General features: G+C 55.3%; 1 protein-coding gene across 3 annotated transcripts in view; it reads right to left on the bottom strand.

The window, feature by feature from the left end:
- Positions 1-11,927: 11,927 nt before the first annotated feature.
- SPSB1 (splA/ryanodine receptor domain and SOCS box containing 1) overlaps positions 11,928-15,139 on the bottom strand; it is a 70,209-nt gene continuing 66,997 nt past the window's right edge. For all 3 annotated transcript variants that reach the window (XM_036831664.1, XM_036831673.1, XM_036831681.1), the window contains exon 3: positions 11,928-13,954. In XM_036831664.1, the coding sequence (XP_036687559.1) occupies positions 13,827-13,954 (128 nt within the window). In that variant the 3' untranslated portion in view covers positions 11,928-13,826. The remainder of the gene's footprint in view (positions 13,955-15,139) is intronic.

Here is a 15,139-nt window from a genome sequence, read left to right as displayed (position 1 = left end):
GGCCTGTGCTTGTGGGGAGCCCCACACTGGCCTGGACACCCTCAGAGAGGTGCCTGCACACTCCTGGCACACACACACACACACACATACAGCTGTGCCATCCCCCGCTGAGCTTGGGGGATGCCCCGAGTTTCCTCCACCTGCCTGCTGCTCCCAGGGCTCCCCGAGGGCAGACCTGAGTCACAGTCTGAGGGACAAGCAGAGATCAAATAAGCGAATGAATGAATGAAGGAGGGGGCAAGTGACAGTTGGGGCAAATGATGACAAAAGGAGCGGGCAAGCGGCTGAAAATCCTGACCTTGTGCCTTGACTTCCTGGACTGAGCAGAGCTCTGGACCCTGCTCGGTTATTTGGGGTGTGGGCTGGGTGGAGGGAGCGCCCTGTCTTTTGGTTTAACCCCAGGTGGTTCTGGGCTTGGGTCTGTAGCCTCTCCCAGCCCAGACCTGGGCCCAGGGACCAGTGGGTGGAGCACTGACCTTGGAGCCCGAAGTTAAAGCCTCCAATGGCCACCTGGGTGTCCACTGTTCCAGCAGCTGCCACAGGCCACGTGGAGAAGGGAGTACTGGGGTCCCAGTGGGCCCCTCCAGGGGCGCCTGGCCTCCTTCCGCCCCCCCCCCCCAGGCAGTGTGGACTCCTCGGCCCCCCAGGTGCGGGGCTGGGGTTTGGAGGCAGGGGCAGAGGCAGGTAGGGCGCCGGGGAGCTGCACCCCAGCCAGCCCGCAGGGCGTCTGCTCACCCCTCCCCAGGCTCTGGCAAGAGGCTGGAAGACAAAGCTATTTTTATTTATGACAGTGTCAGTGGGCTGGCCTCCGTCTAGACAGCTGGTGTTATCATTCGAGGCCATCCTGGAATGCACAACCCCGTTTATTGAGAACAGAAGACAGTGTGCAGATTAAACAGCTCATAAAAATAAGCTGGGAACAGCACTGGGCCAGGAAGACCAAGGTAACCCAGCTAGGTCAATGGTCCTCATTTGTTTTGGACATGGGGATGCTTTGAGAGAAAACAAGGAGTGATGTGGCCCTGGCGAAGCCAGCAGCTCTGCTGGTGCCCCTCGGCAGAGATCCATGGGGGTGGGGCGGGGGGAAGCTGCAGAGTCTCCCCCTCAGGGGCAGGAGGAGACAAAGGACTGCCACCTGGCCAGGACAGGCCTCTGGAGAAGCCAGGACTCTCTCTGCAGAAACCTTTGCCTCCCCGGGGCTGCCAAGCTCCCAGCTGCTGTCTCCTGGGGCTCCCACCCTCAGCGAAGAGGCCTTTGCCCGTCATCCCAGTTATCTGGGCTTCAAGAGAGAGCCAGGCTCTGGGTGACTGATCAAGGACACACGTGTCTGGGGCATACCTCCTATGTTCATTCATTCATTCACTTATCCATTCATTTGTTCATCATTCAATCAATTCACAAATGTGTACTGAGCGTTTCCCACAGGCCAGGCAGCAGTTCAGGTCTTGTCTTCAAGATGCTTCCAGAGGGACATGAGGGGAAACAGACGTGAAAACACAGGTTCGTGTCCTGGAGAGAAATGTTGGAGTGATCTGACCTTACTGCTCCCTTAGTTAAAGGGCTACCTGGTACCCATGAGGGAGAGGCGGGCACATCAGCCCAGCCTTCCTCACCACCAGCCTCATCTCTCCTCAGTCCTCACCCCCTGCTTGCCTGTCTGCACCCTTCAGCCCGATGCTGGAGTACCACCCTCCCCAGGGCCCCCCTTCCCCTCCTCGGAGCCTGTCCACGGGCTGCTCACTCTGTTCTGGATGGTGTTTCCCCAGGTCCCACCTAGGGCACCCATCCCAGACGTGCCCACCTTGAAGCCCTGGCAGCTCCCACCCCAGGCAAGGGTCCTCACTGCCACCTCTGTGGGCTGTGAAGGCTCACTGTCTCCCTCGCCCTCTGAGATCCTGGGGGGGAGCCTGGGAGCTGAGCACATGTGCGTGTGAGCCCGACAGGCTGGGGCCTGAACCTCCTAGTCCTGTGTGGACAGTGCAGCCAGCTGCCCTGTGCCTCAGTGTCCCCATCTGTAAAATGGGCATGACTTGGACCCTCCACCTCGGGGAGAGGACCGCATGGATAAGAGAGCGCTGGCACGCCGTGAGGACGTCCCAGGGTTAGCCCTACTATTGCTCTGTGTTGTCACTTGATCCAATTTCTACCTTCGGGGCCTACACAGAGTTGCAAGCTGGGTGTTTGCTGATGGCACGAACCAAGTGACAGGGGGAGGATTGCTGGGAAGTCTCCCTCTCTGTGAGCAGCTCCGGGATCAATTTCTAAGCTCCAAACACCGAAATGTCAGTTCTGGGAAAAGGGAAGGAAGAGAAGGCAGCAAGAGTGGACTTGACCCAGGCCTCCGCAAGGGGCAAGGCAGCTGCTGTCAAGGCTGCTGTGTGGACACAGCGGGGCAGAGCTGGAGGGTCCAACTGGGGCAGGAGAGAGCTCCCGTGGGGTTAAGCACGGCAGGACCAGCTCTGCCCCAAAATCCTGGCACCCCTCAGAGCCTCGGTTTCTGCTTGTGAGGAATGGGGACTCTAGTGGCTGCCCCGCAGGCTTGCCGGGGATGGAGCACCCGGGGCTTGGGAGCGCAGGATGCTGCTTGGGCACCTGGGTCCCAGCTTCTCCCACGAACAGAAGGCCAGGGCGTGACAGCCCATGACAGATAAACCCTTCAGGCAGACTGGCTCTCCCACCCTGGCCCCCACCCAGTGCCAGCTGAAGGTACAAGTTCCCTCTTTGTCATTGTCTTAAAGGCTGCCCTGGCTTCTCAGTGTCCAGTCCTCATCCTAACGTGGCCCCCTGCCTCATCCCCCGGGCCTGGGGCCTTTGTGGTCAGAGAACACTTGGCTGCCTCTCCTTCACTTTCAGAAAGCCCAGGGGTTTCTCCTGCTGGCCCTCCAGGCCTTCAAGAGCTGAGGCCTGCATCCCAGCCTCTTGTTTACTCCATGTGTATTTGCTGAACATCTACTACGTGCCAAGTTCAAGGAGGAAGCCAGACAGACACAATGCCCGCCCTCCGATTCCTGTGGCAGGTCAAGTCCGCTCCGTGCCCAGGGACCACACTCAGGGCCCGACACAGCGTCCTGCACAGAGTAAGGGCTCGGGGGACACCTGCTGAATGAATGGGAGCATGGCTGCAGGGGTGGCAGAAAGCTCTCGACTTCTTGAGAGAGGCGGTAGAGCCTGGGGTGACGAGTCCAGGGTTTGGTGTCGGGGAGGCCTGGTTTTGAATTCTGGCCTCACCACTTCAGCTGTGTGACCTTGGGCAAGTGAATGAGCCTCTCTGAGCATCTGAGGTCACGGCAGCTCCTGCCACAGAGGGCTGCTGACGGGATCGCACGTGTTAATGTGTGCAAAGAGAGTCTGCTGGCACAGGGCGAGTTCTCAGGGTTGCGTTTTTGCTTAGACGTAGACGTTGTGATCACACCTGCTTTGGAGGGTGGCTGCAGAGGCTCAGAGAAGTGGGTCATTTCCCTAGAATCACCAACCAGTAGCAGAGCTGGGGCTGGAGCCCAGGTCTCCACTCTAAGTCCTTTTTTGAACCCACATCCCTCAGGAGAGGCAGACCCCAGCTCCTCCTGGACTCCTGCTCAGGAACGACTCTAGGGGGAAGGCAGCCTCGATTTACCTGGGGATGCTGGGCCCTGTTCCCCCGACCACACCCCAAGGTACAGCAGCAACATCGCTGGGGGCTGACCCACTGACAGCCCCGGTGCCCAAGGGAACGGTCACCGTGCTGAGAAGAGGTCTGGGAGCACAGGACCCCCTTCCCGGGACACTCTGTACTGAGCTGAGTGGGCTCCACGCAGCCACCGTGATGCTCCCAGACAAACCAGACACCAAGAACGGGGCCCAAGGAGCCACACAGATAGGCCTGGGCTCTTCTCAGGAGTATAGACTCCGGTGGGTTTTGAGACTGGAGCACCCAGGGGAATTCAGAGCCAGAGCCTAGACCAGGAGCTGCCCAAAGCTGGAAGAACTTCTGTATGCAAGCAGAATAAAAGACCCTGGATTCCTGAATTTCTGGGTTTAAGGTTCCTTCAAGGGGCTGCCCGTGGGAGGCAGAGAGGCTGTGAGCTTAGACAGCATTATTATTATTAAGAGTAGTAGTATTACTGTTTCTACCCAGCCCTTAAATGGCACTCACTATATGCCAGAAACTGAATCCTGTACCTTACAAAGAGCCACTCAATGAGGCAGGTCCTATCACCATCCCTATTTTACAGAGGAACCTACACAAATGAACTCACTCCCCTTCCCCCCAGAAAACTCCTATTCATCCTTCAAAACCCTGCTAGGTCACCCCTGGCCTGATCACCTGGTGAAGTCCATTGCTCCTCACTCTGCCTCACTTGGATGCAGAGCCCCATCTCCCAAGTTTTTCTGTCTGAATCCCTGGTGTCCCCACGTGTCTGGCACAGACAAGGGGTCAAGATGGGCTTGCCTAATGGGATAACAAAGGCTGTGGCACCTCTTCTCCTCATTCCCACAGGGCCTCCTGCAGGAAGAGGTTGCTATTCTCCCTCCTAGGTGGCCAGGATGACTTCAGGGGCCTGTCCTCCAGAGGTGAGTCTGGGCAGGCTGCTGCTTCAGTTCATCCCCAGCTCACCCTTCCAGGAAGCTACGGGTGGGGTATACTCAGAGGGGATCTCCAGCTTCCAGGGATGGCTGCAGGGTGCACGAGGAGAAGCCATAGGACCAGAAGGACGGGTGCTTTCTGGGAGGGGCAGTCTTATCTAAGATGCTTATTTTTCCCACTTTCTTGTAAACAGATATTACAACAATCAGACCTCAGGCATGCTTGGGCTTTGCAACTTCTCCAGGCTTTGCCTCACACCCAGGCCTCGTTTGATTTTTGCGACACCATGAGCTTGGCTAGAAGGTATCATTATTCCCACTTTACAGGAGAGGAAACTGAGGCTCCATAGGAGTGTCCAAGAGACACGGGATTGGCAACTGATATTCTGAATCTAAATCCCAAACCCCAGCCCTTCCGCCCCCTTGCCTGGGTCTCTCTGTGCGTCTGTAGACTGTTGTGGGCTTCACCCTGTGGTGGGCAGGCCTGGGGACTTCCTAAATTCTGTCACCATTTCTGGACTGGGAACACGGGCTCTTGGGAGAGGGCACGCTGGTCGCCACCTCCCTCTGGTTCTCTGGAAGATTCAGAAGTTCAAAGGAAGCAGGGCTGCAAATGGGTGGTGCAGAGGTGGGTGCCTTAGGGCTGGCGGGCAGGCTGGGGAGTCTCCCCTTGTACCCCAGGGTGGCAGGCCGGCGAGCTGCTTCCCCTTCCCCGCATCCCATCACCCACCCCCCCGCCCCGCCCCTCCCAGCACAGCCCTCAGAGGCGTTTCATTCGAGGGCGAGCCAGACACGGGCGCGCTAGCAGAGGATGTTTTCTTGCCCAGTGGACAAAACATTTCTGGCGCGTTCAGTAGGGGACTGAACACTCTGTCCACTTTGGCGGCCTTCGGGATTCCTGGACGGACACAAGTGTGCTTTCACATGCACCAAGATTAATTGCACAACCTCCCTCCCTGCCCCCCTCCCTCCCGGCTCCTCCGCGCCCCACCTCTCATCCCCTCCCTTTTCCTTGGTCGCCTGCTCTGCTCCAGAGCAAACTTCTGAGAAATCATTCCAAGTGGCCTCAGGAAGTGAACACTTGGATCATGTGACTCTCGCCACAGGCCTCCTTGGTGGGGAGAGGGGATGAGAAACACCCCCTAGCCCTGAGTCCTGTGGACCCCAACAGTCTCATGCTGGGACATCTTGGCCTGCTTGATGGGGTTGGCCTCTGGCCTGACACGGTGGCCTCCATCCAAAGGTTGGTCTTACTGGTGCCTCCCTGGAACTTCCCTGGTTCACTGGGATTTCCAGAGGTTTGGGAACCTTCCAGAACGACCCCCCTAAAATGAACTGTGGTCTCAGCCCCGGTCCCCTGTGGCCTTCTGTGCTCCATTTGAAGAGGCTGGCATCAGGTGCCCAAAGTGGGACCAGGATGCAAAAGCAGGGAAGAAAGGGTGAGGTCTGTATCCACGCCTCCCAGGGGACAGCCCTGGAACTAGGGCCTGCTCCAAGGGGCGCTCACTGCCAAGCTGTCCTTGGGGTGTCGAGGTTGGTTTTAGACCCTGCCTATACCAGGGGAACATTCCACAAGCTTCGGGTGCCTGCAAGATGCCCTGAAGTCAGGGCCACGCTGCCACCCCAGGTGGGTGGAATGCTTTGGAAATCGGACTCCCACTCCCTCTCCACTCAAGGAAGAGCGGGCCTGGGCTGTGCGGGGGGAAGTGGCAGAGCCGCTGAACAAAGGCCCATGGGCCAGTGCCAGGGCCCCCGAGCCCGCTGGGGCAAGCTGAGCTCCAGCGGGAGGCCGACTGCTAACCAGTAAGCAAGTTGTAAAAACCCAACTCAGACACAACATCTGGCAGCTGCTTCAAATAGTTCTCTGTCTGAAGTTGGAGTTGCTCGCAGCCCTCCAGTAAATCAAACCATGTGCAAAGAGGAGCCCTGGGCCGACCTGAGACACCCTGCTTGGCCCGGTCCCAGCCTCGCCCCCGTCTCTCTTGCTCTTTAAATAGCCCGGGGTTCGCATTCCATTTCCTTGTACGATCAGCACAAGCGGGGCCTGGCTGGAGAGGCTGCAGGGATGCACCACCCCCCTTCCCAGAGAAAGATGGAGGAAAGTGGGCAGTAAGGCCCCACGGGGAACTTGGCACTTGGGCCTCCCATCCCTGGCTCGGTTTCCGATGACCCCTGAGCAATGTCCACACCTTTCCAGACCTTGCGACCCGCTCACTATAGCTGGTCAGAGGGAGACTCAGAGAGAGGGGCCACATCCTCTGTCTGTGGTCAAGCTTCAAGTTCTCTCCACATCCTCTGTGGTTTCCACACACAGCCTGGGCACCCACCTCATAGAAGACATCCATCAATTCCAGAGCAGATCTGCTCTTGTGGGACCGGCCATCAGAGGCTGGGACAGAAGGGCCATGGTACCGTAGCTAATAACTCTGGGAATTCTTGCCTTTTTGGAAGCACCCATCACAGGTCTGGCACTGGGCTGTTTTCCACCTTCATCATTTCATAAATCCTCACGGTCGTCCTATGAGTGGGTATTATTATGAACTCTGTTCTAGAGATGTGTGTAGACGGTTGAATGGTGGCCCTTAGAAAGATAGGTCTGTGTCCCAACCCTGGAACCTGTGAATGTGACTTTATTTGGAAAAAGAGTCTTAGATGCCATCGAGTTAAGGATCTGAAGATGATTTCATCCTGGATGATCCAGATGGGCTCTAACTCCAGTGACAGTTGTCCTTATCAGATAGATAGGGAGACACAGACGGGAGAAGGGCGTGTGACAATGGGGACAGACATTGGAGGGATGCAGCCCCAAGCCAGGGAAAGCCTGAAGCCACCAGAAGCTGGGAGAGGCAGGAAGGATTCTCCCCGAGAGCCTTCAGCGGGAACACGGCTCTGTCCACACCTTGATTTTAGACTTCTGGCTTCCAGAACTGTAAAAGAATAAACGTGTGTTGTTTTAAACCACCTAGTGTCTGGTAACTCACTGTGGCAGCCTCCAAAAACTAATACAATGTGGAGATTGGGGGTCAGAGAGAGAGAGCAAGACCTCACAGCTCTTAACTGTTGGGTAGTCTGCCGCCCTGATTATGAGGCTGATTTTTAGAAAAGTGACCTCATTTCCATCCAGAAGGACAGAAGCTCCCAGGCCCAAGCAATTTCCCTGCAAGATGCCTTCCTGGGAAAGCCTAGTTTCTGACAGCGGCTTCAGGAGATTTTGTAGCACAGGCAAGAGTCTCTGGGCGCCCCAGGCCGTGTGCGAATAATCACATCGGCTGCTTTTACTGACCACTGACTATGGGCCGGGCAGTGCTCTAAGTTTTTTACAGATGCACTTTAAAATGGTGAATTTGATGTTTTGTGTATTTCACCTCAATTTCTAAAAAGAGCCAGCTGGAAAGCGGAGAGGCAGGGGTGCCTTGTACCAGGTGCCCTGATGTGCCCTGCCCTAAGCACACCGTGTCTCAGTGGACTCCCCCGGGAGGAAAGTATTGTTCTCACTTCACGAATGGGGACGAGGCTCCTGGGGTTCCTGTTCCCTTCCGGGCAGTAAGGAGGGTAACCGGGCATGAATCCCGGGCTGTCCTGGCTCCGGAGTCCAGGCCTTTCCCCTGTCAACACGCGAACCAGCAGGAAGGTGAGGTTCTTTGCTTTTTGGCTGAAGTTCCCTCTACCCGTGGTCATCAGCAGCCCAACGGTGGCTTTGCTTAACTGAAATCATTGGGAAGGTACTTCATAAACGGGCTCTGGTTGAAAATTTTTCAAAAGATGGGGCCTAGGGATGCAGGTGGGAGGGGGAATGGAACGTCTGCTCCCCATGCCATGAAGAGACAGGGGCGGGTTGCGGGGTCGCCGGTCTGGGTGGGCGCTGAGCTTGTGGGAAGGAGCCGAGAGCATCTCCGGAGTGTCCGCGGCCCTGATGGAAGGCACGAGGGCAATGGTGCCTCTCAGATCCTGGTTCAGCTGTCCAGGGGCTGATTTCCATGGAGAAACCGAGGCTCAGGGGAAGAGCCCGGGCCTGAGGTTTCCCCGCCCCCACTCCGGTGCTTCCCCTTGACCCACTCCGTCACTCCTCCAAGACAAGGGCCTCTGCGCCTGGGTGAGCTCTCTGAGGCTGAAACAATGGGTGGAGCTGATTCCCATGGAACCTTCCACACCAGTGCTTGCCAAGCTTCTCTAGGTCACAGCCCCTTGCAGGTCTCTGAGGAAATGAGGACCAGCAGGGGGTTCTGTATGGGCCCAGCTCTGCGGGAAACTCTGGGGCCCCAGGGGACAACGTCTCAAAATCAGCTACAGGGTGTTTCAAGATGCAGATTCCCAGGCTCCACCTACTGCATCAAAGTTTCTGAGATTTTGCTTTCTCCCCAAGGTCACCTGGTGATTCAGATGCAGGAGGTACTTGAACTTCAAGTTAAGGTCCCCAGACTAGGTCTTCTTACTCCTGTGCTTCTCTAAAACACATTCTTAGGGGCGGCTGGAAGGTCCACCCTCAGAAGAGCCAGGGAAGGGATTCGTGAGGCCTTTGCCTTTTCTGCTTACAAAGTAGACCCAAACAGGCTGCCGCTGGGCTGGGTGGGAAGACAGACCCGGGGCAAGGTCAGTGCCACCTTCCATCTAGCCAGCTGCCCTCGGCCTGGGCTTTTCTGGCAGGAACATCACCTCTGCCCAGGAATAGCATTATCAGACCAGCAGCTGTTCTCTGGACCAGGAAGAAAAGTCCCAGAGAAGTGTTAGCTTTCTCTTTTAGAAAGAAAGAAAGAAAGAGAGAGAAGGAAGAAAGAAAGAAAGAAAGAAAGAAAGAAAGAAAAGAAAGAAAGAAAGAAAGAAAAAAAGAAAGGAAGGAAGAAAGAAAGAAAGAAGAGAAAGAAAGAGGAAGAAAGAAAGAAAGAAAAAAAGAAAGGAAGGAAGGAAGGAAGAAAGAGAAAGAAAGAAAGGAAGAAAGAAAGAAAGAAAGAAAGAAAGAAAGAAAAAGAAAGAAAGAGAAAGAAAGAGAGAGAGAAGGAAGAAAGAAAGAAAAGAAAGAAAGAGAGAGAAGGAAGAAAGAAAGAAAGAAAGAAAGAAGGAAGAAAAGAAAGAAGAAGAAAGAAAGGAGAAGAAAAAGAAAAGAAGAAAGAAGAGAAGAAGAAGAAAGAAAGAAAAAAAGAAAGAAAGGTAGGAAGGAAGGAAGGAAGAAAGAAAGAAAGAAAGAAAGAAAGAAAAGAAAGAAAGAAAGAAAGAAAGAAAGAAAGAAAGAAAGAAAGAAAGAAAGAAAAAAGAAAAAGTCAGAGCCCCATGGAGGGCTCGGAGGGCCGAAGCTGGGACAGGATTCTGCTGAGTACCCCAGGAGGAGGCTCGGGCAGCCCTGCCCGGCGGCAGCTGAACCCCAAGAAACCCTCCAAGTGTCCTGAGCGGCTTCCTCCAAACTTGCTAAGCCAGGACATCATTTGTTGATTCTAGAGCCCAATCCCTAGCTCATGATTTCCTCCCTGGTTGCCATGGCCCCGCACAGAAAACACAGCAAACTCCTGGCCCCAGGCAGCTCATTTATTTCAAATATTCCTTGCAGCTGGCCTCCAACCATGTTTGGGTGTCTGGACTGGAGCATGAACTAATTGCTCTGTCTTCGGCCCCCTCCCCAGCTCCCCCTGCATACTTTATGGTTCAGTAAATCCACATTCCTCATCTCGCCGCTGAGGAGGAGCAGGAGGGAGGGCGGGTGGGAAGCCGTGTGCAGGAGATGGACGTGTGTAGAAGGAGGGGGCTCTTCCCATCTATGGCAAAGCCGAGAGCCTGCTACCTGCTCGAAGGCAGGGTATTAATTACAACCACATGGGCCAGTCTGCACGATGGTTTTATTAAGACCACTCCCTTCAACACAAAACCCTGCTCCCCTAGAAGTCTCCTGGCAGCACAAAGGTCCTTATTTTCCCTGTGCTTCTACTGCCGCCCCATGCCCCGCCCCCCCCCACCTCACCCTTCTCCTCCCCGTCATCCCCTTGTAAGCAAGCTAGAGTTCCAATCCAGACATGAACTCCAACCTAAAAATAATTTCAGCCCCCCGTTTTCCTCCAACTGCATCTGGGGAAGGCATCTAGGGGTCCCTTTTCTCAATACGCATCTTGATCTTTGGAGACTTTACCTGGGAAGAAAGAGTATTTGTCAGGAAGTTGGTTGAGGAATGTTTGGTTCATTCTCAGAGATCCATTCCAATCCGGGAGCTGCCATTTTCCAGAAGTGCAGGAGCTAGGAAGGCATTTGTTCGCATGCTTGCTAATAGGCCCGGCCCTGTTCTAAAGCTTTATTCCGCTCTTGCTACCCTCCTCCGAGGTGGGCACTACGGTGACTGCCATTTTGCAGACGCTCATCCCAGATCACACAGCTCGTGAGGGTCAAAGCAACACTGGGACCCAGGTCTGACTCAGGAGGCCACGTGCCCCTTGCAGGCCTCAATCCAGCCATACGCCCAAAGGATTTCCCTTTACCCTGCAACTTTTCCAGAGACAGAGCTGACACAGTCGCCAACAGTGGTCTCCAAACTCTCTTAGACAAGGTCACTTGGGGAGCTGGAGAAAACTGCACATTCCTGGGCCTGGCCCCAGAAATGTTGATTCAGTCCATCTCAGGCAGGGCACTGAGACGAGCATCTTAACAAACACCTCCCAGCTGGTGCTGATGCAGGTGGCCTGAGGAAAGCTGGCCAGGAGGCTCTCAGAGAAAGGGACACGGGACCTTGGTGCCAGGGGTCTTGGGCCCTCAGACCAGGGTACTTTTCCCAGCACCACCAGATCCTAAATGCCTTTAGAATTTAAAGTGCCACAGGAGCTGAATGCACTCGTTAATTCTTTGGAAACCAGTCACGGATCATAACTAGTAAACCTCTTGACTCTTCACTGTATCACTTGCCAACCCTCTAAGCCAGAATTTCCTGTCTTCTCTGCTGGGGTGTAGAGTTGGGGGGACTCTGCCCACAGCAGCTGGCAGAACGGGTTCACTCAGCATCCTTGTGCACTTGGCTCTGGGGGCACAAAGACGAATGAAGGACCAGCTCCTTCCACTGAGTGCCCAGCACTTGGGCTCCGAGCCCACATCTGGGCTCCAAAAAGCCCAGTCAACTCAACGACAAGCCAGAGGTGCTTGCTGATGGGCAGAATCCTTTCTACTAGGTCACCAGTTCCCTTACTCTGAGCTGCAGGCTCACAAACTTCTGAAAAAGGATGGGGATGGTCTAGGATCACCCCTCTGGGATTCTCCTCCTCCTCCATCTGGGGCTCCAGCTGGCATCCCACCCTCTGCTAAGGGGTCGGGGGGGAACCACCCAATTATCTGTTGAAAACCATGGACCTGCCCTTTTCCCTTCCCCCAAAGCACAAAGAGGGACTCCAAAGTGGCTGTGTATTTTAATAAACTTTCCTTTATTAGGTTACTGACTATTATCAACCATCATAAAATATCAACGGGAGTTTCAAAACTGTACAGGCCACAAGGCTCTGGGCTGAGAGGAAAGAAGGGTGGGGTCGAGGTTCAGGGAGCTGGGGGGCGGGAGGTGCAGAGAGATGACAAGGAGCCCGGTGATTTGTCCAGCGTCTGTGGGAGACTGCTGGGTCAAGGCGATAAGGCTGGGATCTGTATAAGTGAGACCCTCTCATGTGTAACATTCATCAGAACATGACCCACCCCGAAACAGGAGTGAGGAAAATCTTTAAAAGTCTTACAGGTTAGGTTCCCCCCACCCGCTGGGGGACATAAAACCTCCAAATAATAAGGGGGTAATTTACATTCCTCACCCAGTCTTGGCACCAATTTTGTGCTTTAAAAAATATACTCCACTGGAAGACTTTTTTTTTTTTTTTTAAAGGTACCCTACAGCAGCTGTTTAAAACATAATTCTTACAGACAAATATATATGCATATATATTAAACATTTTAAACAAATAAAGTCATCTACTGTACCTGTACAGAAATGAACAGAAGGCAGATTCTAAGAGAGTCGACTTCAAGACATAAGAAACGGTGACTGTGGTGGCAGGTGCTGGGGTCTGCTACATGGGGGAGTTGTGCACGGGAGGGTGCGTCCCTCTCCTGCTGGCTGCCCGCCCCGACCCCCCTGCCCCACCTCACGGCTCTGGGGCACCGTGATGAACCCGGACAGGGGCACCAAGCGGAGACCTGCACTGGCTTCTAGGACACGCAACTCCGCTCTGGTCTCCCCCACCCCGCCCTGCCCCCGGCCTCTCAGGGGATGAAGACTCATTCATCCTCCCGTCTCGGTTCGGGTGGTCTTCAGGGACGCTAGAGCTTCCGAGGATGCATGTGGCAAATCTCAGGTAGGAAAGCAAAAACAAAACCCAACCCACGCCGAGAAACCCCACAGAAGACTAAAGAAATGAAACCACGTGCAAAGACGGGTGAGCCCTAGCGATGGGTGGCTGCCTGGAGAGATACGGGGAGCCGCCACTGCCCGTGCAGACGGGTCCCCCAAGGCACTCATATTGCACGTGAGGCTGATGCCCCCTCAGGGGCCCACGCGGGCACTCGGAGCAGAGCCCCCTGGAAACTGTAGGTCAAGGGACCCAAACAAAGACACCCCTGTGCCCACGTGGGGACACACGACAGACACGACCAGCGAAAGGCCAGGTGAGGCCACACACACCCCAGGGAGGGGCAGGCGAGAAGAAAAGCAACAGAACACTCCAGAGAGAGGTGACCCGAACAAGGTGTCCTTTCTAAATGGAATAAATAAATGGCTTTTGTTATTGTTAAAAGAATAAATACAGGGTACAGGGGCACCGACAGCCAGGACTGATGCTGGGTGCTCACGTGCCTGGGGAAGGTCCAGGTTTGGTTTCTGCCTCGGTGGCCACGGTGAGCTTCTGACGTCCTGAGCTTCGTCCGGCGCGGCTGCCCCGCTGGGCGGGCACCGGCCCTCATCTAAGCACCTCTTAGCACCCCCGGGATCTATTCTCGGCGCCGTGGGACCCGGCAGGTGCGGGAGCACCCAGGCCACCCCGAGAGCAGATCGGAGCTCAGTGTAGGAGTTTATCCTCTGGGTCCTCTTCCCAGAAGGGGCGGTGATGCGGCATGCGGGGAACTTCTGCCAGTGTCCGGAAGGGGGACAGAGGGGCCCGTGTCCAGAGCAGTCTGTGTCCGGCGGGGCAGCCGGGGAGGCTGGGGAGGAAGAGCAGGACTTCCATGCCGCAGACGCCGGTCCGGGGCGCGGGGCGCGGCGGTGGCTCAGTGAGTTGGCACCGGGGTGGGTGGGGGCGGTCGTGCTGGTGGTCCCGGCTGTAGCATCACTGGTAGTGGAGGTAGGCCTTGAGGGAGGCGGGCAGCGGCAGCGCGTGGATCTCACCCAGGCGCTCCTTCCCCAGGGCCAGGCGCACCGAGCGGCGGCAGAGATCCATGAGCGGCAGGGGTTCCGCTGCGGAGACCGAGGAGAGACAGAGGACACTGGGTTAGCACAGCTCTAGGTGCTTCTAGAACAAACAACACTGACAACAGCAATAGCATCATTAATACTAGTTTTTAACTCCCAGATTAGATGACTCCAGGTTAACTCATTTTACATTTTATATGAATTATTAGTTGCTAGCACGGAGAACTCACTGGACCAGGCCCCTTTGTAAGCCCTCATTTAATCCTCACAGTGGTTTATTATGAATGATTTGATAATCACAGGGAGATATACCATGACCATCAGCCCCATTTTACCGATGAGGAAACTGAGGGACAGAATCCAAATAACTTGCCCAGGGCCACGCCGCTGGTAGGACACGGAGCAAGCATTCCAAGCCAGGCCGTCCCTGCTCTAACCCATCAAACTAGAGGCCCCCTCAGTGCACGTCCATCCGGGGCACACAGGATGGACTCTCCCCTGCACGTACCCCCAGCACCGGACCCCACGCGGACCTTTAGGAGGGGAATTGTGTCGTGTTAACCCAACTGCTCACGGGGGCTATTCTCCAGTCCCTCTTACAGCTGAGGGCGCTCAGGCGCAGAGGAGACCGAATTGCCAGGGCTACAGGCTGGGATCCAAATCCCGGCAGTCTGGGCCCAGCTCACGGCAGAGCTGCCTCAGGAATCTGGATTCGAGAAGGGCTTCTAGCTGCAGCCTGTAAGGGCACCTCTGTCCTTGTGTCCCGGAGGGCCTGGGGCCTAGCTTCCTGCAAGAGAGGCTCCGTGCAGCTCGCACCTCAGATAAATTCTCAGCTCCAGAAGGAACTGGAAAGTCATGCCCTCCAGGGCCCTGGAGGCTGCTGGGAGCATGGTGGGCCCTGCTCACCAGGACCTCCTGGAGCTGACTCCTCCTAGCTCTCGTACAGGTGAGCCCACCGAAACAGCCTGGGGTCCCCCCCACGGTGCCCTGGACAGGCAGAGAGGCGAAATGAGGGCATCTGTGGCCTCATCCACGGTCTCCCCCAACTCCTTTGTGAACAAAATAAAGGTCAGGCCAAAAAACTGAGAAACCCCCCACCATTTCCCTTGAGATCCCATTCCACCAATAAAAAGTGGACGAAAGTTCTGTAATATTCACCAGTGTGTCTCAGAATATTAAAAATAACATTTAAAAATTCAGTTATTGGGAATTCCCTGGCGGTCCAGTGGT

This window comes from Balaenoptera musculus, chromosome 1, assembly GCF_009873245.2.
Source record: "Balaenoptera musculus isolate JJ_BM4_2016_0621 chromosome 1, mBalMus1.pri.v3, whole genome shotgun sequence".
Lineage (NCBI taxonomy): Eukaryota > Metazoa > Chordata > Mammalia > Artiodactyla > Balaenopteridae > Balaenoptera > Balaenoptera musculus.
This window is presented reverse-complemented; position numbering and strand designations above follow the sequence as displayed.